A 26,681-nucleotide genomic window follows, 5' to 3' on the forward strand; every position below is an offset into this window, starting at 1 on the left:
TAACGAGAGAGTGAACTGTTTTTAATAGTGCCTTTCTAGTCTTCGTTCGACCACTTGTAAGTACACAATGTTGAAAACAACATAACATGAAATAAATATAGAGGAAAGGAATAAAGGTACAGTAACACAAGTGACTGAAACATCGTCACAACACTAACAATTCGCTGCCCCTGGCGGCGTGGCCGGCGGGGGAGGTGCACGACCTGCAGCATCGTTAGAGTCCTCAAACATCCCAGAGTAACGAGAGAGCAGCTCACGCTCGCAAGCTACGGCTGGTTTCGCTCTACTAGAGAGATTAGTTAGACCCAGCTAAAAACGTCGATCTTAACATTAGTTATTTTAAATACATGATTAATGACACAAAGGTCCAACTCCTGATGCTATTTACACACATCAAACAGACATCTGCGCTTTCTCCCTCGTCCTGATGGAACCACCTGAAAGAAAACTGCCTCTTCTGCTTCCTTTCATCATCGGCTTTGATCTGTTATTTTTAACAATAATCGAACCTGTGACCTCTGTAACGGCCGCGCTCAACGAAAACATACATTCGATGGGGTCTGAAAACCACAGAACATTGTTTAGTGACAATAAAACAACCGATAACGGTAACAACGCGGATAATAACCATGAGCGTAACGTTGCTGACACAGTCTAACCTGCTGCCTGGAACTTTACATTCTATTGTGGAGCGTAAACTTCCTGTTGTCACCTTCTTTCACCAGTTCAGTCACATGAAGTCGACATTTCTACGCCGTTTGCTGCTGTCCTCAGGCCCCACAGCACCTGTAAAATCCTATAAAAACACAAATGCAAGAGTCACCTGTTGTCCACAATAACAACTTTGATTCACATTCAGACTGTGAGGAAAGTACGTGGCAGAACATATTGTTATTTTTCTATTTTCCCTTTTCTCTTCACCCGTTATCAAGACATTGTTTTCTGTGCGTTATGCCGGAGGACATTATTAAACTAATTATAATGCATTTATATTCATAGAATTGCAAAAGTAAATCAGTTGAACTTCTACATATTCTATTAAAAGTTCATCAATTCGATTTGACATGAAACGTGACTGAAAGCCACAATTTAGTTCGACTGGCTTGTTTTAGACGAGCTTTTGATCCTTACCTTTAATCTGCACCGGCCTTGTTCATTACGGGGCATCTCGAAAAAGCTGTGGGTGGGGGGACAGAAAAAGCACAAGCCTGTCACAAGTGTCGCATCTACAGGTGTATCCAGGCATGGAGAAAGGTGCATCACAGCAACACAACAGCAACACAACAGCAACAGCAACACAACAGCAACAGCAGAGCAGCCGATGAGCCGCTAACGGTTAAATTTTATCGTCTTTAGAAAATGCACTACCTGCAGATCAGAGGTGTGTGTGTGTGTGTGTGCGTGTGTGTGCGTGTTGTCCTGCATCCCTGTGTGTATGTGGGTCAACACATTAGCATTACAGTGCAACTTCTCCAGGCTCTTTGCCAGGAACTAGCTTGTTAACCACGTGAGAAAGGACCTCACGAAGAGGGTTGGGGTAAGGGTAGAGGAGGATGGGGGGGTCCAGATGGAGGACAGGTATTAGGAGGAGAGCAGGAGAGAGTTTTGCCCTTTGTAGCATTAGCAACAAGTGTTTTATTAAAACGATAAACACACGTCGTAGACGGCAGCTTTAGCTTAGCAGTAGCTCCTCTATTGTGTTAATCACGCCACCAGTCAGGGGTCCTGATGTTACCTGTGTGTTAAGTGTGTGTTTGTTCCCTTTACTCACCGAGAGCGGGTCTTGGCTGAAAGCAGCGACGCTGTTCCGCATCTGGTTTTCGCTGCCGCGCAGTGGGATGAGCGACACGCTACCAAGGCGCTTGTCTGGCAAGGCCCGGCTCATCTGCTTGTTCTGAATTCCATCCTTGGGCCACAAGTCGCCATCGTGCTTTGGGAGGAACGGGGGGCAACAAAAGCCGTTTAACAATAGAGCAGAAACGCGCGCGGTTCCACCAGCAACGTGGCCGGGGAGCATTTCCAAGCTCACCTGGATGCTGAGGAAGGTGGCGTACCACTCCGTCAGGTCTGATTGGGACTCACAACAGAGGTACCTGGGACCAAATACACCAGACGGAACCAGTGTGAAAACAACGAGGTGGTGCTGCACAAGTGTCCGGGGGAGGGGACTACGCAGGGGGCGTGCACCATTTAAGGCAAGAAAACAGGAAATACTACAAAATTGAGCTTCTTGGGGATCTCATCACTCTATCAGAACCAGCGTTAAAGCCGTCAGAACACCCCCTCTGGTTGGGGTTACCCACGTTCAGGTCAAGCTGTCACTGAGCACGCGGGCGCTAACGTCTCCAGTCCAGTAGGACGCTCCAGGAAGGGGAACCTTTCCATGTTAATTCAGCAACATCCCCCAGCTTGTCCCTCAACATAGGCGAACACAGACGGCAAAATAAGCAGGTGGGTGAGCAGGTGACTGACCATTGTTGCCTCTCAGTCTTCTCACAGACCACTGTCATTCCCCAACTAAAGAGAGACACATAATGGAGCAGGATTATGCAGGACGCTCTCAGAGGAACAAGAACACCTGAAACAGCAAAGTCTTCCACCCAACACCCGGTTAAAAGAGCCTCGCAGTTTTCTCTGAAGGTTACAAGAGGTCAAAGCTAACTAGTCCTAAATTACTGGGAGAGGAGGACAGCCATGATTATTATTAATCATTAGTGCCGACTCGTGTTTGAACCCTCCAGCTGGCGGGGCTGCTCACCGTGTCGGAGGCCGCAGCTTCTTCTTCATACCCAGGTGGATTTTGAGGGTTTTGACTTCCCATTCTTGCTCCGCGCGGTCTTTCTGGCGGAGGGTAACAAAGCCCGTCAACTCTGGCACTTGCATGAGAACACCACGTTCAGAAGGAACCTGTCAAGCTTACTCTGACGTCCTTGAACATTTTGAGGAACCTGGAATCAAGAATGAAATATCTGCTGTGGAACCCGGTGGATATGATGAGGTTCCGCTCTTCTCTGTATTTCATCGTCCCCGTTTTGGACACCAGCACTTTAGTAGCTAAAAACAAAGGAAAGAAGGTGGCAGATTAGCCCGAGGACGCAGAGGAGGAAACTAATGTTGAGGACTTGAACGCCCACCCAGGTAGCTGGTCATTGCCTCCATGTGGAGGTGCTTCTTGATGAGCAGGTAGGCGTCCGTTTCACAGGAGAGGAGCAGGACTCTCTCCTGGTAGTGCACCGGCCGTTCTGAGGAGGAGAACCACGTTAGAAAGACCATGACAGGTGCGCTCTTGCAACAGAGACTTAAGTTTGCTCCATTCTGCAGCTAATTACTAAGCTCGTATGCTCCAGTTCGTCAAAAACCTGTGAAAAGGTGTTTTTTTCTGCTTCCAGGGGAGTTTCAACATCACCGGTTCCTGGTAGACTTTGTTTTGGCGTGTTACATTCCGTTCCCCTATAAATGCTCGTGTAATCATTACACACCCGTTCCCCAGGTCTCACCTATTTCCTCCTTCTCGTTGACCACCCAACAGCTCCAGTAGTCGTTTTTGTCAAAATGGATGTTGCGGAGATCCAGAACCTGACACGTCAGTTCTGCTGCCGTCATAGTTCCAGAAATCTGAGGGACGGAACCAGAACACACCCTTCAGGAGATCGCCTGGGCAACTCAGATGAGCTTTTCCCCCCTGCTGAACGTCTGTTTACCCTGACGGTTTGTGCTGCCATGTCGCTCTTTTCCTCCAAGTACACGGTACAGATGAAGTCTCCTCCAGGTTCAGCTCTCTGAACGACCACATACGGAGCAGATCAAGGTGTTTATAGAGCTAATTCCCCCTCAATCGGGTGTATTCGGCGTCCGATTTACACATTTCTAAAGGTCACGTTCCTACAAGAAGGTTCGCAGTTAAAAACCAAATATGAAAACATGAAATCATACTAACAGGGAAATTTAAGTCGCTCCGCAAATGGTTGATGAGCGTTATCTCCTCCAGCTGCTTCTTTAGTTGCCCCTCATCCACCTGCAAACAGAAGCAGAAACTACATTTCAACTTTAAAGCCCCCAACACCTTGTTCTTGTGCCGGTTTTAGTTATAAAATTGATCATAATGTAACAAATGCTACTGTCGATTACTGAAATATGAGCTTGGGCTGCCATTTTCCAAGGCTGACAGTTAAGCTAACAGTGTTTTCCTGCTATCCTCCGGTGAGCAGACCTCAAAGATGTCTTTGTAGTGGTGTATCAAGTCCACGATGGCGTGCCGAGCGTTGCTGTCCTGTCCGTCGCTCTTGAAGAGCGTGGGCCCGAACACCATGGCCAGGTTCTCAATGTTCATCTGGTTACACTGGGAGAAACACTGCACGCTGAAACACACGGACGAGCACACGCTTACAGAGGCAGCAGGGAGGGCGCAGGGAGGGTTCTACTGGGAGGGTTCTACTGGGAGGGTTCTACTGGGAGGGTTCTACTGGGAGGGTTCTCACCAGTACAGGTGGTTGATGAGGGCCTGTAGTGTTGCTTTGTTGACACGAGGCAGTCGGTCCAACAGCACTTTGTACTTGGAAACTTTCTGACTTTCATCCCTGGCGGCTGAAAATCCAAAAGCAGGTACAAGACTTGTATCTATGCGTACACAGGTGCATGCGGACGTTCCTTCAGGTGGGACTGGAAAACCTTACCAGCAGTGCTGAGCCAGCTGCGCGCGTCCACCGATGTGAACAATCCGTCCTCCAACTCCCTGAAGAAGCGTTTGAGGGTGGAGGACACGTCGTCCACCAGGTTCACGCCTTCCCGTAGACACTGGCTGCGAGCGTCGGTGCGGAATTGCTCCAGAAGGGCCGTCACACGTGACGTCACGCCGCTTTTCCGGTAAATCCCCTCGGACGTCATGCCTAATAAACGACCAATAAGCAGGAATAGGGAAAAGTCTTCCGGTGTCCATGTTTTTAAGAGTTTTTAGAGACGATGTGTTCACTGTAGCCTGTTCCAGCCTTAAAAGTGACATTTTCGGGAGCGTGGCGGGGGAGGGTTCCCCTCCCAATTAGCCCGAGGTGGCGCTGATCCGGCTGCAGTCTCGTGTTTTACCGAGGCGTGAACCAACGGCTCTGTGGCCGACCTGGAGGGATTTAAACCTCCGCGGGTGGACAGAGGCGTCAACACCAGCTGGTTGTGGCGTTTAGAAATGAGGGATCGCGGCAAAGGAGCAAATCTGCACCAAAGACGCGGAGTCGGTCGCTGTCAGCGTTCATCCCGACACATCCGGAGGGAGCGCTCACAGCTGATTGTGTTTACGTCCCTCCCGTGGCCGACGCGGGGACGCGAACACCCGCCATCTCTCGTGCTCATCAGCGGGGACTTCAATCACCCATCGCTCTCCTCCGCTCTGCCTAAATGTCGCCACCAGGGAGAGAACGATGACGGACCTGCTGTATGCTAATGTAAAGGATGCCTCTGCCCCCCCCCCCCCATAATCCCCTGCCTGGACGGCCTGATCACAACCTCGTACATCTACTTCCTGATTGCCCACCCAGGGTGAGAAGAGCTGTGGAACTGATTCCAGGCGTGGAGACACACTGCAGTTCTCATGGTGATGACATCAACCGCCCTGACCCGCTTTGGGAGGGGCTCATTAGATCTCCAACCTGCGTTTTAGGCCTCGATTCCAAAAACCGCGCACACCCAGGACTCTAACCACAACAGACCTGTGGCTTTGATCTCCACCTGGCGAGAGCCAAGTCAAGTTCCTGCCCTCAGTGTTTACAAGCAACTCCCACTATGGAAACACACCTGAGGTGCTGCTGCGTGAGTGTGTGTCTGAGGTAATAATCCGGAGCACAGGGGCCCCTCGTGGCGTCCTATTTGCCCTCCACACTTCACTTAGCAGTTGTCACCTCCAGGTGTTTTCTGATGACTCGGCCATCGCCGGGGCTGTGCGTGAGGGGGAGGAGCTACCCTGCAGGTCAGTTCATGGACTGTGTGTGTGTGTGTGTGTGTGTGTGCGTGTCTCACCGAACTGTGTGATGTAACTGATGCAACTGTTTACAATGACAGGAATGTCCGTGTCTATTAGCTGCTGCTGGCTTAGCGAGTCTCCTCCGCTGCCTGCTGCTGCCTGGATGGCTGCACACCAGCTGGCAAAGGCTAATTTCTTCTCTCCTTCAATGTACAGAGTTCTGTTTACAAGAGAGGAGAGAGAGATGCAAATATTCCGTGTGTAAAGGCCGTGTCCTATTGTGCTGTCAGAGATAGCGTTTCCTATCTTAAAATGGGAATTGTCTGGACACACAAATGCAGGAATTATACGGTAGGGATTTGTTTGTCCTTCCTTTAACCAGAAGGTTATTGGTCTCGACCCGCACCTGCCTTTCTCCACCAGAACCAGCACGTCTTGTTGAGTCGCTGAAAATAAGAAAATGCCAGAGCATTAAGGTTTGTCATGCTTCATCCATTTCAAGGTGCAGTAGCTCTACTGAGCTTTTGAAGGGCTACGTAACAGCGAAATAATCAATTCAATCCTTGAAAACATCCGTTTCTTTACTTAAACCGCTGCTCGGCAGCGAGCATTGAGGACTTTGACCCTTCTCACCTGAAATCTTGTGAATAAAAGTGTAATGACCACCAGCTAAAGCTGCTAAACATCTTCAAACTGGAAGGTCTCCCTGGATACTACGGAAATGAAAGAAAAAGCCTCCATCTGTGCTGCTTTCAACAGAAAACTATTGTGAAGGCGTTATATGACAAAACGAGCGCTCCCGGGAATCAACAAAGGAAAAGAGGCCGCTTATATAATATTCAGCTGGGCAGATGCACGCTCTGTGGAGACCAAGAGTTATCATTAACCACTACCTAAATACCTAAGACGACTTCCTTCTCCTTTATTTCATTCTGGAATTTGTTTGGGTGGAACGGTTGGTAATACCATATCATCCTAACCAACCATTTCTATATGTCTCTGCTCATTCCCTAGTTCGTAGATGCTGTTTCTACACATGGATCGGGTTATTGAGTACAACTGTATCAGTGTGCAACATTAGCAGTTAGCAGGCTTAGCAGGATTATTGTGCCGTGTTCCTGACAGCGTAAAGAGGGATCCACCGGCATTCCAGTGGTTACACAATGATTCTTGAGTGTTTGCCAAAAAAAAAAAAGCATTGTGCAAGTGTTCCTATACCAGAGGATATAGGATCTGCATTTGAAGGTGTGTGTCACTCACAGAGTTCATTGAGCTTGCGGAGCTGGATCTCCTCTCCCTGCGGGCTGTCTGACAGGTACGCGTGAAGCGTCGAGCCCACCAGCGCAAACCAACCCACCTTAGACGTTTGCAAGTTCAGGCCTTTGTACCTCAGCCGCCCTATACGCTCAAAGTTCAACCTCAGCAGGGGCTCTGCAGCGGCTGGGAGGAGGCTCTGCGGGGAGAAAGGGTGCAGACGGAGCTATCGTGGCGGATCGATGGATGATTCGGTGAACAGAAATGGAGATCCTACCTTAGCTATAGAGTTCACCCACTCCTTGTGACTTTCTGGGTCATCAGTGCCAAAGAGATACAGACGGTCAGAGTACACCTCAAAGGTGTGGTTGTATCTAGGAGAGGGAAGCAAATGAAGCTGAAGGAGAAGAACATGAATAAAGCCAATGTGGGGGAGGGGGGTCGGCGTGTACCCGTGTTTCTTCGGCGTGTCCACAGCCAGGCACGCTATCTCTGAAGCCTTCAGAGCTCCGTTGGGAGTTGAGTTCCTGTCGCTCTCGTAGTAGCTGAAGACGCCATCGTTCAGCGTACACCAGCGTCGACTGAACTCTGCAGGGGAGTTCAAGAACATTGGAAAAAAGACGTCCGCTAGGGGCGCGAGCGGGTCACCCGAGACTTCACCCACCTTCTCTGCCTTTGCGGTCAGCAATAACCCGGGTCATGGAACCAGTCTTGAACAGGAAGCCATTGAGAGAGACAGAGGGCGGCGCCGAGTAATGCACCGTGCTCGTGGACATCGCCACCTCGGATCTCGGAAACTCTAGAAGACAGAAGGAACTTTAGGACAACGACGGCTGGACTAAAACGTAGATATGACATATATAAAGTCTACCTGTGTTGAGGTTGTGGCGCAATAATTCGGCCTGTAAGGGCTGCGAGTGTGCCGCGGCCAGGGACATGGGCGAGGACCAATCAGCCACACCGGTGGAGCAATTCACGTCTGCGCCACAGAAGATCAGGCTCAAGGTTTCCTGCAAATCACTGCATTGCACGTTTATGCACAGCGCCTGCAGACAGAGAAAGAGCAACGCAATAGGCTAAATCAGGGGTGGGCAAACATTTTGATTCGTGGGCCACAATGGGTTCTAACATTTGACAGAGGGGCCGGACCAGGAGCAGATGGATGGATGGAGTGCTTTGGTAACCTCACCTCATTGGAGAAAAAATACACATCTTGGGATATGGAGAAAACATGTGCTTTAATTTCAAATGAAAATGAAGAGAAGCATTACAACAAAATATCTGACTTTGGAATGAGTCTTAAAACACTTAAAATCCAATGAATAAAATGTGCCTTTTTAAAAAAAATTAATAACCATTTCTATTTTAAAGCACTGAAAGTTCTGTTATCCTTCAGGATATCACTATCACTCTCCTCCTGACTGTCTTTTTTCTAGTGGGAAAACACCAGAATTGCAGTGAAAATATAACATTAACAAGGTTTATTCATTTAATTTTTCAAGTTTGGCGGGCCGGATTAAAACGTTTAACGGGCCGCGTGTGGCCCCCGGGCCGTAGTTTGCCCATGCCTGGGCTAAATTCAATCAGCTGTGTCAGCTCATTACTTCTCTTTCACCCAAAGTAATCAATGATTTACTGCTGTTATCGCCACGTGGACGGCGTACGTAGGGCTGAGACTACTCTTTGAAACTAGCTTTTGGAGGCAGGGACTCTGAGCAGATATTTTTGCAACCGTGCGCGCCTAAGGTGCATGAGAAAGTCTGCACATACAGCTTCAGCACATCGAGCTATTTTTGCAGCGCGTGTGAAGGCTGAGTGTAACGTCACCAAAGAGCCGGAGGGTGTAGCCACGAACCATGTGCACGGAAAGAAAAACCCCAAACGTCCCACACGCCTCTGACTGCTGAATCATACTGTACTTTTGTCAGTAACACAACTTTCAGCTCCTCCTGCAGGCGTATCACAGCTACATTGATGAATTCAAAGCTGTGTCATTGTTAGGAGGGCATAACACGCCAGCAAACACCTGTTTGAATACGTGTTTGATGGATATTTGGCATGTGCAGAGGTGCACAGGTGAACCGTAGCTGGAAGGGAAATGACCATTCAATAACACTGTTATAAGGGAGATGAGGCTAAGCTAAGTAGATTCAAGATATACCAGATCGACTGGTCTTTTAGAATTGCTAACAAAAACAACAAAAAGGAAACACAACACATAGGCCACGTCGACATCAATCAGCTATTTTGCAAAATTATACAAGACATAATGGCGGCAGGTGTCTGAAGAACACTTACTTGTGCTCTGGTTACATCATAAAACTGTCCGACATTGCTTAAAAACAGAGATTTCATCAAGAAGACAGCGAAAGTGAAGCTTGACTCAAGTTTTAGCTGCCATTATTTCAACCGAAAATGATTCGAGAGTCTCCTGAGGAACCAGCTCTTATCCCAAATTCTTATTATTGACTTTTTTAGTGCTTTTTAAAAGTAATATTCTCGTTACCGCTGCTAAGCTAGTTCTGTGACAGCTGGCATTTGTTTGTCCGGCTTACTGAAATAACTGGAAATGTTAGGAATAGATATTAATGAAACTTTCAGGAAATGGTGATAATGGATCAAGGAAGAGCTCATCCAATTTGGATGATGTTGCAGATTCTGAACTTTGACCTCTGGTTATCCAAAGGTCAAAGCAGCTGATCAAAGCTTCTGGATCATCCACTGAAATTCAAATGTGTGTTCCATTATAAACCGACTGGGAATATTTCTGGAAGAGGAGGGATATAAAATTACAGCCAGAGGTGGACGGAAAAATCTAGTTGGAACAAGGAAGTGGAGAATCAGCTGAAAGGGGAAAGAAAGAGACCAAAATAGAAGAGCAGCAGCAGGGGACGATGTGACCCTGACGTCCACAGTCCTCCATAAACATCAACAGTTGCGTTTCAGCTTTTAGGACAACGATGATGTGGACAGAATAAAAAAGTCAATAAGGGACTCAATAACATGCGCTGAGCAAAATAACTACTCATCTCATGGAACAGACGCAGCTTCGCAGATGAAACACACACATTAGGAAGCCACACGCTTATGAATCATGCATGCCTTCGCATACATTATTATACATATTTAATAACTCTCCCCACTCTAGTGGACCCAGCTAGTTAAAGTGCTTCTGAGCTGACGAACCCTTTCAGAATAAAAGTGCCATTACCTCAGACCCACATGACCTGAACAGCGTGGGCAGCAGAAGGTTTTCAGAGCACAGACGCAACAGTTGCAGTCCTGATAACAAACACACCAGCACCACACGCAGCCTCTTTTAGCTTCCTTTCCCGCCCCGGCGCCAGGTATGAGAACTCTACCGCGGTCGATAAATCAATGAAAAATGCACTGTGGTAAATCAACAAGAGAACAGAGTAGGAAGGACTTACAAACGCGAGGAGCCGGGAGCTAGGCGGACTTTTCTCAGTCGTCTCGGGGAAAGAGTAAAGGGCTTTAGGCAGAGACGAGAGAAGAGGCGGAGCTTCGGCACATTCCAGTCAGAGCACCGAGAAGTGATGTCACATCCAGGGAAAACGGGAAAGGGAATGAACGCAGGGAAAGAGGGCAAACTAAGCCAACCTGGATATTGTCTTCAACTGTCAAGGAGCAGCTTTGCTGCACAAAAGTTGGGATTAATGCGACGGTGGCGTGAAGATATCCCTTTATAAACACACTTTCTAGCCACACCCAGCGGAGAAGATGGCAACACGTCTGAAGAATGTCAAGAATTTGATCAGTGACGAGAGCGGGTACAGAAATAGCTCATTATTACATCAAATGAGGCGTCTGTGTCCAAGCTGCGTTTAAAAGGGAAGAACGTGGAGAATCGGTGTTTCAAACCCAGTGGTTTTGGGGGGGTTTAGCACACATGCGTCTTTCTTCACACACTGTCAGCTGCTTGTCTCATGAGAGGACAGTAGTAAACTAGTCAATGGCCATAAACCCCCCCCCCAGACACATAAAGTCTTGGGGAACTATCTACGTCCCAAGGCACAACAAAGTGCTCCAGCCAAGGGGGCAGCACTGGGATTCTGCACCAGTTCCACTGCAAGCTGGTGTAGGGAGGGGCCAGAAGGTCCAGGTCCGGATTGTTGGGAGACTATGAATCACTGATACCATTAAAAACACAGCAGACAATAATACTTGCAGTTGTTCCGTTTCCACTCATCATGCTTTATATGTTTGTTGGAGTCCATCTACGGTGAATTCAGTTGATTGGACGTGACTTGGACAGGTGGACGGGGCGGGTCAGAACTGTGGGCCCAAACCGGATCGTGTTGAGGCACAGACATGGGGAGGGAAGCAGAGAAAAGGTTCTGCAGCGCTGAGGTGCCCAGAGCGGACAGAGGTCGTGGGTACGTGGAAAAGTCTGGATTCTTTGGGGGGGGGGGGGGGGTAAACAAACATAACCTCCTTCAGAAGCAAGAGTGCACAGTGACTCACTCACATTTGAAAAGGAAAGGAGGTCAGGTGCACAATCTGCTCACGTGGTGTTTGTGCAGCTACAACAGCCCAGCTGGCTCTCAACCACCAACACCTTCACAACGCAGACAGCTGAAGAAGGATTCCCAGCTTCCCGCTCCCACTCTGCCCAGCTTCCCTCTCCCACTCTGCCCAGCTTACCTCTCCCACTCTGCCCAGCTTCCCTCTCCCACTCTGCCCAGCTTCCCTCTCCCACTCTGCCCAGCTTACCTCTCCCACTCTGCCCAGCTTCCCTCTCCCACTCTGCCCAGCTTACCTCTCCCACTCTGCCCAGCTTCCCTCTCCCACTCTGCCCAGCTTCCCTCTCCTACTCTGCCCAGCTTCCCGCTCCCACTCTGCCCAGCTTCCCGCTCCCACTCTGCCCAGCTTCCCTCTCCCACTCTGCCCAGCTTCCCGCTCCCACTCTGCCCAGCTTCCCGCTCCCACTCTGCCCAGCTTCCCGCTCCCACTCTGCCCAGCTTCCCTCTCCCACTCTGCCCAGCTTCCTTCTCCCACTCTGCCCAGCTTCCCTCTCCCACTCTGCCCAGCTTCCCTCTCCCACTCTGCCCAGCTTCCCTCTCCCACTCTGCCCAGCTTCCCTCTCCCACTCTGCCCAGCTTCCCGCTCCCACTCTGCCCAGCTTCCTTCTCCCACTCTGCCCAGCTTCCCTCTCAGATGCAGTCTAACTTATTAGCATTCCTGAAGACACTCAAAGTGCAGCCTGCTCTCAAAATAAAGAAAAACAAGCACCATAAATTAAAGAGGAGGGTGCTCAGAGATGAGCGTGTTTACACGCGCGCATGAATCAGACGACACTTCTCGCTCGACGGCGTGAATCATTTATGCAAGCGGACTTTCTGTCGACAAAGCAGCTCACAGCAGTCGGATCATGTGCTGCCAGTTTCTTGGACATCGGGCTGTAACGTGATCCCATTTTCGGTTAGATGTCTTCAAATACGCGCATTAGACGCATGAATTAAACCTTTGTACTACTGTCCAGTGGGAAGCGTTCCAACCTGAATGTCTGGTCTAAACAAATGTTTGCTTGGGATGGGGAGGGGGGGGACCCAGCATAAAGTCCCATTTCTGCCATGTCTGCTCGTCGTCCGAACATTTTGGATCCCTGCTCATTGTCAAAGTACATGTAAAGGCTATCATATGTGTGGTGCCATCCACAAAAGGCTGGAAATGGGAACAGACAGGAAAACCAAAGCAGGGGTTGAACTTACATTGTTGAGCTCCTTCTGGTTCCCAAACAGAGCGTGGTACTTTCTGTATTTGCCCTGGCGGTATTTGTTCGAGATGAAGTGACGTCTTTCTTCTCTGCAGCTAGAGGGGGTCAAAGCTTCACTCGGCGGCACGTTAGCGGCCCAGAAGCTGTTTGCTCGCCCGTTGCCTATGGACAGGAAAACCTGAATCACAGGTGAGGTTTAGAGGACGTGGGACGGACCCTGAACGCATCGTACTCTTCACACATGCATGTTTATACCTGTAAAAGCTCTTCCGTCCAGATTTTTCGATCCATCTTCAAACTACGAACTTTGGAGATGCTCGGGCCCAGTCCTCTGTGCTCCCCTAAAGGAGACACACATTCAATCCAAGTCGTAACGCCCCCTCGCGGATCCCAACTTACCACCCGCACGAACCTGCGCACTGGTTGCAAATCACAACGCACAGGTTTATGGCGGCCCACTCTGGCTTGGCTGTGCCGCAGTCGGCGCAGAAACTGTTGCTCGGCTCTGCCCAGATTTGCTCTGCCACCTCACAGTTGGACAGGGCCTCGTGCACCGCGTTTTGCATCGCATCGACCCACTGTTTACACAGCTGCTCCGACTCCGCAATGAAACTGCAGGGCAAGATAAACACGTCGTATCAGCATCAGCACGGCGGCAGAAAGGAGACGAGAAAGCAGGTCCGGTTCATACTCGGCAGAATATTCACAACCGCGGACGTGGGACTGTCCGGACAGAGAGTTAACCCACTGAGAAGATGCTGTGCTACCACCTCAACAACATAGGAGACACCTTAAACACACACTGTTGACAAAAGTCAATACAGTGAGACCTCTACTTACGAAATTAATTGGTTCCGGAAGTTGTTTCGTAACCTGAAAATTACGTAAGTAGAGATGCGTTTTCCATTTAAATGCCCTAATCTGTTCCAAGCCCCCGAAAAGATTTTTAGAAATCATAAAAATGCATCAAAACATGTAACAAATACATATTACAATTAGATTACCGCACAATAAATGTAGGAATTCAGTGCAAGGCTTCCCCAGGAACAAAATGAACTTTATTACAGGCTAATCTTACATTAGCCGTCATTAGCAACGAACGTTAACACTTGTGGAAACAGCGCCATCTAATGGACAAACATACTAACACCCACAATAAATCCCGGTTACGGCCATATTCTTTGGCGAGATCAACCAAACGCATCCCTTTTTCATGCTTTTCTATTATTTCTTGCTTCGTTTGTATGGACAAAAGAGCTCTCTTCTTCTTCTTTTTCACTTTTCTCCATCACTTTCCTGGGGTCCATAGCGAATAAAAGTGAAACAAAGGCGACGCCATTGGCTAAGCGATAGCCAATGGCAGAGCAGCTACTAGCACGTTTGCGTTCGCTAAACTCCGCGAGCTGCGAGTAGCAGCGGTAGCGTATTTTTGCCTTTCGTATCCTGAAATTTCTTTCGTAACAAGAGGGAATATTTTCCCGCGGACCTGAAAATTCCGCATGCAGAGACGTTCGTAAGTAGAGGTCCCACTGTATATATTTACTACGCTTTGCATGCAAAGCTACAGTCCAACGATTCAGAGGTTTATGCTAATTTGACCTGTACCTGAATAAGCGGTATGGAGTGATGACTTCAAAACTGCGCCGGTCTGTTTTCTTCACATTTGCCACATTCATCTCGATAGACGTGATTCCCACTCCTATCCGATAGTCCTGGAAGAAAACAAAGCCCAGTTCTTCTGCGTTGCTGTCGATACTTCGGTATCAGTGTCAGTCAAGTACGTGAAATGACTCCTGATACACACGATGAAACGGGAGAGCTAGCATAGTTGCATTTTAACGAATAATAGTAAAAACTCCAACACATATCCGTTTCATATAGCAGTCATGAAGGCAACAACACAAAGACGCTCCCCTACCTCCATATTTTTGAAGAGGAAGACTTTATCTGAGAGGACAACTGTGTAAATCTTAGAGCGCAGCCCGCGGTGCTCTAAAAAGCCCTCAAAGTGTGGGACCACAGACGCGCCGATGGCGTTTAGCTGCTGCTTCTCCCCGATGCAATCTTCCAGTGCCACGACCCACTCGCCCCTTTCAACTGAGTGGATACGCAAACACACGGTAACAGTCACGTTTCAGCCGTACGGAGACAAAAGCCTGCGTGCAGCAGATGTGTACGTGTGGAAAGTGGAGTCACGCACCATCACTTTCAGCCCTGAAGGTGAACGTTCGGTTATTTGTGGCCACCTCAAACTTCAGCTCCCCGACGCTGCTCACATTAGTGATGAAAGCTGTGGAGATGAACCCCTTAGAATACACCTCCTGCAACAGAACACACACACACACACACACACACACACGCACACACACACACACACGCACACACACACAGAGCTGTTATGCAATACATTTAATGAGGATTCTGCAAAGAATCTTGAAAAATTAGAAAACCCAAAACATTTTACTGATCCAGAAATGTATATTTTTGGTTTTGGAACTGCCTGGAGCACGCCGCTCCCAGTCTGGCCTCCCCCCACTGGCTCCCTTAATTAAACAAGCCTTCTTAATCTTACTTAGCTTTTTAGATCTTACTACAATGAACCCACACTGACATTAGCACCACTACCGACAACACTTATGTTACATATTATATCGGTTTGATAGTTTCTGGTTTTGAAAACACCAACAGAAGGCTTGGTCAGTAAAGGTGTTAGCATAAGGGAGTCTGCTCTTACCTTCTCATTGTCAAAGTATCGTAGGTAGAATGGATCGAGTTTGACCCACCGCTTCTGGTAAATTAGAACTCTGTATGAGAACAAAGAACAGTAAAAGTAAAACGCTGATGACCTCATTGCCTGATGTGTGAGTTCACTTGTTTCCGTTTCAATACGTGAATGATTTTTACCGCCGTCAGAGTTGTTTTGATACCTTTGCCAAGGACGGCTGGAGACAGTCTGTCTGACCTACGATGTTATGTAGCTATGTTAGCTACTGCCTAAATACGGTACATAAGCCACAATAAGCGGGGAGATGACCTGCATGACGGAGGTCTGGGATTTTTGTGTCCATACCTCTCCTCTCCAGGGCCGTTGTGAGGTGATGGGCTCAGGGCTGAGCCCTGATTCACTCCCACCTCCGCGGTGAACTCGTCCCTCACCACCTCTCAAACCTGCCCTGGACCACTAGCACGCAGCTCTGCCGCCCCAGAACTCGACGCAAACACAACGTCTCTGACCTTCTCCATCAACGATCGCCTCTTCTCTTCCTCGGCGTGAAACAACACTGCCGTCCTTGTCCTTAGCCTAGCTTCGTGTCTAATGGCCACGGGTGGCGGTGTCGCGCCCTTAACGAGGCACCTGGGCCAGGCGTTTCGCCACCTACAAAAGCCCCGCCTTCTTCCGCGTGTCACTCCCAGCCCGTCGGGAGACGCTGCTGACGCGGTTGCCGAGCAGCGGTTGCCGAGCAGCAGGGCGGCTCTTGTGTGGCTGATTTGTACAACTGTTCCTTTTTTTTGGCAGGATCTGCAGTTAATGAGGAAGTGGGCGCCGCCCAACGACATCCCTTTGGCTCGTCCGGCGCTTCACACCGTGGTACCGGTTCACGCCGGTCGGTTTTAAACGTGGCTCATGATGAATCAGGCCATTCTGGGATCAGGAAAACAACGCTGAGGGGCTTTCTTTGGCCCCGGATGAAAAACGATGTTTCCACTTTTGTTCCGTCCAACCACACTTGTCAGTTGACCGACAAACCGGACCAGACTCTGAGGCCTGCAGCGCTGCGCCCCATCCCTGTGGTCAGCCAACCTTTTCAGCAATTAATAATTGACTGCGTGGGACCGCTGGCCCGTTCCAAGTCGGGTTAGTGTGACTCACTTCAGTGTGATAATATGGCCAAGAACCCTTATCTACACATTACACATCCCATGTGTAGTTTCAGATTCATAGAAATCTGCCCTGAAAAGGTCTGACCTCATTACCTTCGCACCTTATCATTAGGTCTTAGGTCTAGTCTTTAGGTTGGGGAACAGTCGAACACCCCCAGAAGGATTAAACCTCATGTGCAATCACTCATACCCCGTCGGCTGATTCTTATCCAGCCAGCCCATCTTGATGACAGCGGGGAGCTCGGAACTGTCGTCAGCATCGACTGGAGGGAGTCGGCCGGATGCCTGCTGGAAAAGGCTGTCTTTTCTGAGACCCTCTTCCTGCAACAGACTAGACCTTGAACAGAAATGAAAACAAAATATGTCACTTTGACACCCCAAACGGATTTCACATCATACTGTAATAAAAATGCAGCATTATCCTACATGTACATCCGTGCGCTCTACTCTCCCGGATAATATTGCTAATATTCCACATTAGCATGACGCAAAAGTGGAGTGAAATCAGATCGTTGAGCAGGTTTTATAGGGATCAGTGGCAAAGAGTTCAGTCAGAATATCAGAATATTAGGCAGTTGGAATTTCAGTTAATGGGATCAAACCATCCTCTTTTCAATCAGCTTTTTTAATGGTGGTTTTCTGTTGGATTGCAAAATGTATTGGAATAAACTGAATCCAGTATTTTGCAGTGAAATCTGACTCTTTGTTTACTTCATCTCTCAGACTTTATTTGGTTCCTGGTCGCTGCCGTTTCCTCATTAAATTCCCGACAAAGTAAATAGGTACCTGAAAACAGTTTAACTGGCATTTCCCTCATTTGTAGGCGCCAATCACCTATACGTTGTTTAGAGGAACCCACGACTGTTGTGAGGTGATTAAATGAATCTGGCCATTCTTAAGGGCCATGATTCCAACAGGCTAATCAAGATCTGGTTTTTGGAGAGCTCAATTCTACTGGGTGCTGCTTTCTAAGTTTTTTTGGCGATAAAATCATGAGCCACAGAAATTTTGACCAGGGTCGCCAACATCTCTGCTGCTAATTAGCGCACGCTGTGTAGCATTTTCAGCATTTTAAGTCGAATCACAATGTGAGACTAAAATGAGACTACACTGACAATAGATGTGCATTTTCATGCATTGAGCTCATTCATCAATAACTCACACATCGTCGCCCAGCAGCCCGTCATCGCTGCATAAACTGAACCTTCTCACCGGCTCTCCTGGCACCTGCAGGGACATTTCCTATAGGAGAGGACAGCTGATGTTTTGGGCTGAATGAGGGGTTAGGTCAGTGTTTCTATAGTATGCTAAGACTGGCACTCACCCTGTCTGGTGTGTTCACCCGATCAACCTGGGGGTTGTGCGTCCCTGGACCCTCGTAGTCCTCCATCCCGAGTGGATCCAGACTAGGAGGGCTGCCTACAAGATAAGAAACATGCAGTTTTAACCAGCCTAATTAATGGTGACTGATAATGTTTAATAAAACAAAATGACATATTAGCAAACGAACAAGGAAACATTTATTCAGTTATGTAATTTCACACGAACAATTAGGAATTAAGAAAAATTAAACTCTGTGCTGATCTGGACTGATTGACCATAATGCTACATACAGCAGACAGACAGAAGATTGTTCGACCTTATGGGATGTCTAGAAAACAGTCTACACTTAGCCTAAAACTTCTTAGCAAGGACTCTTTGCTAAAGAGTGCTACAGGATGTTTCTCAGAGCAACGCTGAGGAAGAGACCGAAACAGGAGGAGGTGGTTGACCCGTTGCTAGGTGACGCGGTCTACTGAAAGCCACTAGTCATGAATGGACGGCAGAATTAACCGTTCACAGAACGGACTGCATTAAGTAACGTGCAATCCTTCAAATGATTTTAAGTCTTGTTGCCGGAACCCAGAAAAACTAAAAAAAAGCCAGAGAAAATGTTCATTCAATTCTCATTTATCGCCTTCCCAACAGATGAGATTTACTTCCAATATAAAGAAAACACAAGAGAGAAGGGAGCTAGTGGAACACGCGTAGGCCGAAGGTCATTATTGTCTACCCTTTTACCAAAAAAAAGGAGAAAGAAAAACGAAAAGACCACAAACATTATCCCTGCAGAACCGAGTCAGTAGCATAATTAAACCCCTGAGAACATCCCTCCTTCCTCTCCATTGTTCCACCAACTTCTCTGTTTAAGACACTTTTAGGCCTCTTAAAAGTCCTCCTTACTCCTCTTAACAGGTTTTCAACTGTAATTTTTGTCTTATGACTGGAGAATTCTAAGATTTTCCTTAAAATGACGTTGCTAACAGCTACTTTTAGTCTCAGGATTCTTTGTGAATAAAGGCTTAGCATTACTGGAATAAGGTTCTTTGGGCGGATAAATCAAAAATTGATTTGTTCTGACCAATGAAACTGAGGACATCGTTGCTATACATCAAATCCAGCATTGTAGCAACAGAACCTCCCACCAGCTGTTCAGCATTGTCATAGTTAGGAGCTGAGCTGGAACTGAACAGCTCATCAGGATGCAATGAATTCCACCGTGCGTCACGGGGAACATGTAGAACGCTGTAAAAAATAAAACCTTTGAGGGGAAATGGAACTGGACCCAACATGACAACCACCCAAATCACCCCAATAAATCCACCAAGGGTGGACGGAAAGAAACGGAAGAAAGAGAGGCCTGAAATTCCCGACTCTGCCTCATTTTTTGCAAATTACAGTTCAGAAAAGTTCTCTGAAGGGTTCAAGCCACAGGGCAAATCCTCCAATAAGAATCAAAAGCTGTATGTGAGGAATTTTTAGCTCGGCGATTAGGACTAAAGCCGATATCCAGCCATTTATTTGTTCAGTTGTCCCCAGGCAGATGTTTCAGGACTATAAACACCCATTGTAACTTTAATTTTACTTACCTAACATTTACATATCCGTTGTAGGTATGGCACTGTGGTGGATTGGTTTAACCCTGCTAAAGGTTCTTGGTTCTAATCTCCTGGGGGTGAGCGGAGAGGACTTGGGTCTCTCCAGTCCTCCGGCGTCCTCCCAGAGTCCAAAGTCATGCGTTTGGGGCTGCTTTAAATGGACCTTTGGAGTCTGTGTGTGTGTGTGTGTGTGTGTGTGTGTGTGTGTGTGTGTGTGTGTGTGTGTGTGTGTTTTAGCGCTGGGATGAGCTGCGACGTGTCCAGGGTGAATCCCACCTCTTGCCTGGAGGCGCCCACCAGAAAACCAGTAAAATCCGGATGATAAAACCTATATTTCTGTAGGTTTTACGTCTATGACACAGTTTCTTTCCAGTGCAATAAGAATCCAGCGATTCACTGACTGAATTACAGATTTCTGAGTAAAAACTGCTCAATAAAACATGAAACACAGGAGAGGATTAAGAGGAGGGAGGACACAGTTATTGATTGTCTCACTGTTTCTTCTGATGTTTCTGTTATAGTGTCGAAATTTCAGTAGGAATCGATTTAATTGACAGACCATCAAACCTACCTGTTTTAAACTGGGGGATCGAACTTTTTTTGTTGCCTTTAAACAAGTTTTAACGGAATGAAACATCTTTCTTTTGGAATCTATACACACAGAAAGTATTGATGACTTACCAGACCGACATATAGCTGGAACAACAGTCTCAGTAGTCGCGGCAACTTGAGGTTGTGTTGGCGGTTTCGTGTTTTCTTGCGACTGGTTTGTCCTGCTGCAGGTTGGAACCTGCGAAATCTGGTCCATCTGTTGTTCTTCACCGTCTGCCTGGGTGCTGGACCGGCTGAGGATACAGAGGTAGAGGTTTGGTGTGCAGGAGGAGGGGGCAGAACCTGGCCTGGTGGTCATTCATCAGGCTCACAGGGAATATTCCACTCCAAAAACCGGGAGTTTGTAGGTTAAATCATCTCGTAAAAAATGGTTTCGGAAGAAGAAGACAGAAAAGGTTGTTAAACTGCTGGAGAGTTACGCTTCTAGAGGAAGTTTAAAAACAGCAATTTGAGGTTGACGCACTGAATAAATTAAGCCACAGCGAATAGACAGAAGCCTAAATAAATACTCGACTGTAAGATTTGTTTTTGGCAATCCTGTAAAGTCCTGATATATATATTCATCATCTATTTGTCATATACTTGGGTTCCTGCCCTAATATGCATGAGCCAACACAATGACAGGAAGCTAATCCGTTGACACAGTTCCTCCTTTTTCTCAGGAGTGCTGACATAGCCATCTAGATACTACACATAATATTCATGCCTTATCGGTATCAGTGATTTGGCTTTATTGATGCATCCTTACTTTATTTATTTAGGATGCAGCTACGCCATGCTCTTATTACTGAAGGCTCAAAAGAATTGGAAACTACGATCCTGAGTTTCCAGCCCCGCTTCGGTTTCGGAAACTAAACATTACGAAAACAGAGTTTGACAAACGAAACTGTAACTGCAAAAGACATGAAGACAAGTTTGAAAGCAGAACGGATGGTGATAAAGTGCATGTTGAATATGAGTAGAGCCAAATAAAAGGAGCGGCGTTACCTGCCCTGGTGTGTTCAAGAGCAGTCCTCTTCCAAAATGAGCAGAAAAAACAACAACACTGACATAGGAAATTGCAAATGTAGGAGGAATTACCCAGAATAGACCAACAGACGGGGGAAGGCGAGAACTCAAAAGAAAGTCATTACATGCTTTCAAAAGTATTTCCTGGTCAATCATTTTATCGCTTAACATCAGTTAATCTCTGGCGTCACAAGCAAATGTCAATTTTCAACCACTTACGACTGGAATTGTGTAGGACTGACTGTAATGGTTGTTGTCCAACCTCCACGTCAGTGTTCGATTGGTTCTGCTGGCTTTAAAACATTAAGGAACGAAGATAAAGTGACCTGGAGCGATGACAGCAGGAAGTCTACAAACAGGTTTTGAAAAGTCTGATTCTGTCGCATCAGGAAACGGTGTACGGTCAAAAGAAGGGCATGTGGAGCCTTGTTGGAACAGCTCGATGAAGCAATTACCGTATTTTCTGGACTATATGTCGCTCCGGAGTTTAAGTCGCACTAGCCAAAAAATGCATAATAAAGAAGAAAAACAGATCTATAAGTCGCACTGGACTATAAGTCGCATTTTGGGGGACAATTTATTTGATAAAATCCGAGACCAAGAACATACATTTCATCTTGAAGGGCAATTAGCATAGATTAGCAATAGCGTTACGGTATGCTAACGTAACAAATTCAGCTACATGACCCACAACGAACTGAGTACGTGTCTGCTTTGTTAACGTAACATATTAACAGTTATTCAGATAACTATAGCATAAAGAACATCCGAGCAAGTTTACCAAACAATCAAGTCTAACTCCATAGACGACGCACCACTTCTTCTTCTGCGTCGCTAAAGGAACTCGTTCCTCAGGTACACACGCCTAGAGCGCCCTCTGGTGGTTGTCAGTGTGAAAAGAACAAACATGTGAAATTCTGTAATAATGTATTAATAAGTCGGAGTACAAGTCGCACCCCCTGACAAGCTATGAAAAAAGTGCGACTTATAGTCCAGAAAATACGGTACCAACACACACAACATTATATCCACAAAAAGGTGCATTTGAAAGCATGTGGGCACACGTAGACCATTTTAGGTCTGTTAACATACACGCATAACATAATGTTAACATACACCTCACACGCCTGTAAACAGAGGGCGCATCGTTATTTCATTAGTGCAAATGTTAAAAAAAATGGCCCTCACCTGCGAGTTGGAGGCTGTGGACTGACGCACTGAGGGATCGATGGTTGGCAGTTCGTTGTCACGCCTGCTTTGGGAGGGAGCGGTGGAGCATGTGTGCGGGTACTTGGACAAGCTCGGCTGGGGGTGGCTAGAGTTCTTCTTCCCCCGTTCCTACTCAAAGGTCCCGTCGGTGGCGGAAGGCTTAACGTTCCCGGCTGAGAGGAATGCGCTGGCTTGTCGGACGCTTTGTTGGCGTGGATCAAACTCTGAGACACGACTCTTCCCCGAGTCACCGGGGCTCGTCTCTTCAGGTCAGGGGAGGCCGAGGGTGCGTTGGGAGGCGTGAGGTTCAGGTGGGAGGTGAAGCACACGGGGGGACAGTTGGGAGTGCTCCGCTGGGGGATGGGGGGTAAAGAAGCATCAACAGTTGGGCTGCTGACATTAGCACAAAACTTAGTCCTCTCTTTAGGCACAGGGTGCTCCACTCCTCCAACTGAACTGCCTTTTTGTGCAATTGTAGGGGGCATTCGCCTCGGCCGGGGCATTGGCTTGTGCTGTGCTCCATCTCCTGGTTCCTCTTTTACTCTGGACACTTGTCTCGCTCTGGGGAGAGGTTTCTGTCTTCTGTCTGAAGGGCTCAAAGTCTCTCTATATCTTTCCTCTCCTTCCTTGTGGGTAGAGTTTTCTTCCCCTGGGATGACATACCCAGTTTGGGCTACACACTGGGGGGGGGTTCGACTCTCTAAGCCCGGGCTCACCGATACCATGCGTTTTGAAGAGGCTAGACAAAATGCGTCTGCGGTGACCCGGGAGAGTTATTCCCATGCACTCCAGCTGACCTGCAGAGAGGCTGCGACACTGATGTAACGTAGCCAGCCCAGCTCGCTGAAACGCTGCCCAATATTGCTCCAGGTGAAGCGCGTGCAACCACTCCGGCACCGTCTCGACGGATTCCAGCTCAGACATGGCCGAGGCGTGTAACAGCCGTAGGTAGGAAGACACATGCACCTATGTTCACCCACACCTCAGAACATGGCTGCCACATTCTGGAGAGAGGAAAAAACAAATGCATATTTTATAAGACGGCAGCCAGACAGCGTGAAACATTATTGATTTATTTGTTAAGACTGAGACTGAGGATGGACCAGGCTGGGGTTCTCCTTCCATATTCCAACATGAGCTGATTGGTTCTTTTTCTAAATCTTGGACAGGAAAATATCAACAATGCCGCGTTGCAAAGTAGCACCGCTGTTAAACGCAGCTATTTTTTTGCACAAACAACGACCCTTGGCTACCTGTCGGAGGGGGAGCCGTCGTCAGGTTATCGTGAAATAAGGAATTAAAGTGTGTTTGCGCAACAGGCCACGAGCGTCACTGAGAGCAGAGGGGAACGTTCTAATATGGGCTGCCGCGTGATCTTGCGCCACAAGAAAAAGTTTCTCTTTATGATTAAATGCTGTCTCGTGCTAATTTGCGCTGGAAGCTGAAGGTGTGGTGGCGGTGGGCCGATATTCCGCTGTCGGCGCACCCAAGAAAGGAGCAGCAGTATTTTTAGAACAAGAACCATCTAATTTGAGGAAGTCCTTCAGTCTGGCCCGCCAAACACCATATATGACAAATGTAAAAAAGACATTTTTGTATTTGTCCACTAGGGGTGCTGTGTTACACTCAGAGTCGTGGACAAACCGCTACTACGGTCATTATCTCTGTAAAATAATTAGGTCTGTCATTTCTGTATTTCTTATCCAAGAGATACGTTATAATTGTTCTCATTTATGTCGTTTCATTTATGTCATAATGGGTGTCATTTGAGAATTTGGCTCCCACTTTATACAAAACAATGTACGTTAAAAGTCTCGGCTTGTTTGACAGCAGCTGATGTGCAATCTGGAAGCTCGAAGTGTCAAATATCCACCTTCAAAAACTATTATGGGGGTGTGGGTGTGTGTGAGTGTGTGTGTGTGTGTGTGTGTGTGTGTGTGTGTGTGTGTGTGTGTGTGTGTGTGTTTAGCAATGTTGCTTTTCGTTTCCTGTAAATGTTTCCCCTAACAGACTAAATACCGCAGAGCTCAGTGTGAATCTCCTTCACTTCTTAAATAGAGGAACTACAAAACGTTTGCACACCCAAACAGTCGTAATAATCAACCTTAAACTGTCATTGAAATATAGATTCTAATATGTTTTAATGGCACGCCTTTTTTTTTTAGATGTGCCATAATTGTCTGATATAATTATCATTTTCCAGCATATCTTGCTCCCAGTCCCGGTAACTGGGAGTGCACACTGGGAGCATTGGGAGCTCTGGCAACACAAATCCATTAAGAATTCCAGGATCTCGCAATAAAAACCCAAGTGCAGCGAACGCTCCCACTCCTGCTCCTAATGACGTTAACAGAGTACAAGCATTGATTAGCATATAACTAGATAGATAGTTAGAAATGTTTTAATTGAATTTACTTATAGCTGACGTTACTGCACCGATAGTTTTGATATCTGTGGTGGATTTGCTGATGATATTAAAAACCACAATCCTCAAAGAAATGTGTGGCAGTTACGTACAGGTGGAAAAACACTTTACAGTATTTAGAATTGTTGCATTTTTGTGAATCTTCTGAACCCCAAATGGGTAAGGCTGTACTTTAAATGCATCATGATTCCTTTTCTGTGTCACTGTTCGGTAGGTATATGACAAAAGATGGAAATAGATGTAGCAAATTCTTGCCAAACATGCGTCACACTCTGATTCGAAGCCATTTGGAAGCATCTTAGTCATCTGATGATTTGAGGTCGATGGTGAAGATGCCAAAGTTTGCACTTCCATCACGAGTTACGTCACCATCACAAGGACATTGCTGCGTCCAGCCCACTTTCCACCAGGATTGAATAGTGATTCAGTCCTGCCACTAAAGAACAATGGCCTCTAGTCATCAACTCTTTGAACATATGCAAATGTGTCCAAAGAGCCACATTCCACAGGATACTCTCACGACCGATGGGAAATCAAACTCCCATCTTAAGGTGTAACAGCACGGGGCCTGTAGGCTCACAAAGGTGCCTCCTAGGACAGGTTAGTGTTACTAAAACATGTGCGTCAGTTAAAACTACCAGTGTCATCAACCACGACAGCGTGTCACATGGATGAGACCATCGTCACGCACACTCATTAAGAAAGAACACAAACGCGTCAAAGATGCAGCTTTGAACCTTGATATCACTGGATCAACCTGAGCCTAAAGTGCCCTCAGAGTTCAGTGCAAAAGGACGTAGAATGTCAATAAAACTGCCTGTTCCTTGATCAGGTGGGAAATAAAGGAATGCTGACATGGCGGAGGCAAAACACTCACCTATTACTCACCCAAATACAGCAAAAAAAGGGGAGAAAATGAGCGCATGGTTCCATTTATTGCCATTGGTTGGTGATCTTATGATGAATCAAAACTGCTCCAATAAAAATCTGACATTAAAAATAGCTTCCATGTCAGAGGCAGTATTGTAAAAGACAGATTTAACCCATTTTGCATTAACAGGAAAACACATTCAAATTGTTCACTGATCCACAAATTACATATTTAGAACTATAGACCAGAACTTATAGAAGCCCTCGCTTAAATTAGGGGAAAAGTGAAGTAAAGAGGCTGATAATTCCAGGTCAGGCCAGGTTTAAAGCAGAGCTGACACTGACGTCTCCATCTCCAAAACAGCAGAAACCCCTTAATGCTGCGCATAATGATTTCCGCTGTGCGTTAACAACCTTTTGGACTAATCCCTTTAATTCGCCTGCAGTTTAAACTTTGGAATAAAGCAACACTGAGAATTTACAGAAATATTTAGTGTTTCTTGTTGAACCAAGATACAGCTCAGTCCACGTTTTGACAGTAGCATCTCGGATTCGGGGAAACTTTTACGCTTGACCAACCCTGTTTGTGGATGACTTTACCACATTCTTTTGAATTCTTCTGCGATTTGCTAATTAACTTTGTTTGTTGTTATCCAAAAAATATCCCAAGTACTTGTTTATTTCATGAACTTACCCACTCGGGTCTTGTGCGGCATCAACTCACTTCAATTTACAGAAGTTCAGCTTTGAAAAAAAAAAAATTAGAGCCTCGGACAAACACAAGCAAGAGTGAACATGTTCATCCAAGACGTATACAAC

General features: G+C 47.0%; 1 protein-coding gene across 4 annotated transcripts; it reads right to left on the reverse strand.

The window, feature by feature from the left end:
* Nucleotides 1–26,681, reverse strand: LOC101069934 (arf-GAP with Rho-GAP domain, ANK repeat and PH domain-containing protein 1). 4 transcript variants are annotated; one of them, XM_011618075.2, is made up of 34 exons: nt 26,557–26,681; nt 22,547–23,571; nt 20,420–20,583; nt 18,145–18,239; nt 17,983–18,062; nt 17,011–17,157; nt 15,673–15,742; nt 15,139–15,259; nt 14,857–15,035; nt 14,544–14,650; nt 13,351–13,550; nt 13,194–13,279; nt 12,934–13,116; nt 8,073–8,247; nt 7,866–8,000; nt 7,654–7,789; nt 7,479–7,575; nt 7,208–7,400; nt 6,354–6,393; nt 6,004–6,167; nt 4,674–4,886; nt 4,479–4,584; nt 4,211–4,358; nt 3,938–4,015; nt 3,702–3,779; nt 3,498–3,615; nt 3,135–3,242; nt 2,921–3,054; nt 2,759–2,841; nt 2,473–2,517; nt 2,030–2,093; nt 1,772–1,930; nt 1,132–1,177; nt 1–796 (listed from the first exon to the last, which is right to left on the reverse strand). In XM_011618075.2, the coding sequence occupies exons 2-33, from the start codon at nt 23,290–23,292 to the stop codon at nt 1,157–1,159; spliced, it is 4,473 nt and encodes a 1,490-aa protein (XP_011616377.2). In that variant the 5' UTR covers nt 23,293–23,571; nt 26,557–26,681; the 3' UTR covers nt 1–796; nt 1,132–1,156. The 4 variants fall into 4 exon arrangements, with proteins under 4 accessions (XP_011616377.2, XP_011616378.2, XP_011616379.2 ...); XM_011618076.2 differs by lacking the exons at nt 22,547–23,571; nt 26,557–26,681 and adding an exon at nt 21,578–21,873; XM_011618077.2 differs by lacking the exons at nt 22,547–23,571; nt 26,557–26,681 and adding an exon at nt 21,338–21,535.

The sequence above is a fragment of the Takifugu rubripes genome, chromosome 11, assembly GCF_901000725.2.
Source record: "Takifugu rubripes chromosome 11, fTakRub1.2, whole genome shotgun sequence".
Lineage (NCBI taxonomy): Eukaryota > Metazoa > Chordata > Actinopteri > Tetraodontiformes > Tetraodontidae > Takifugu > Takifugu rubripes.

Coding starts and splice junctions, on each gene's coding strand:
- LOC101069934 (XM_011618075.2), bottom strand. CDS start 23,292: ATGGTATCGGTGAGCCCGGGCTTAGAGAGTCGAACCCCCCCCCAGTGT. Junction 13,551..14,543: donor ACTCCATACCGCTTATTCAG/GTACAGGTCAAA, acceptor CTTGCCCTGCAG/TTTCATTGCGGAGTCGGAGC. Junction 2,842..2,920: donor AAATGTTCAAGGACGTCAGA/GTAAGCTTGACA, acceptor ACCCTCCGCCAG/AAAGACCGCGCGGAGCAAGA.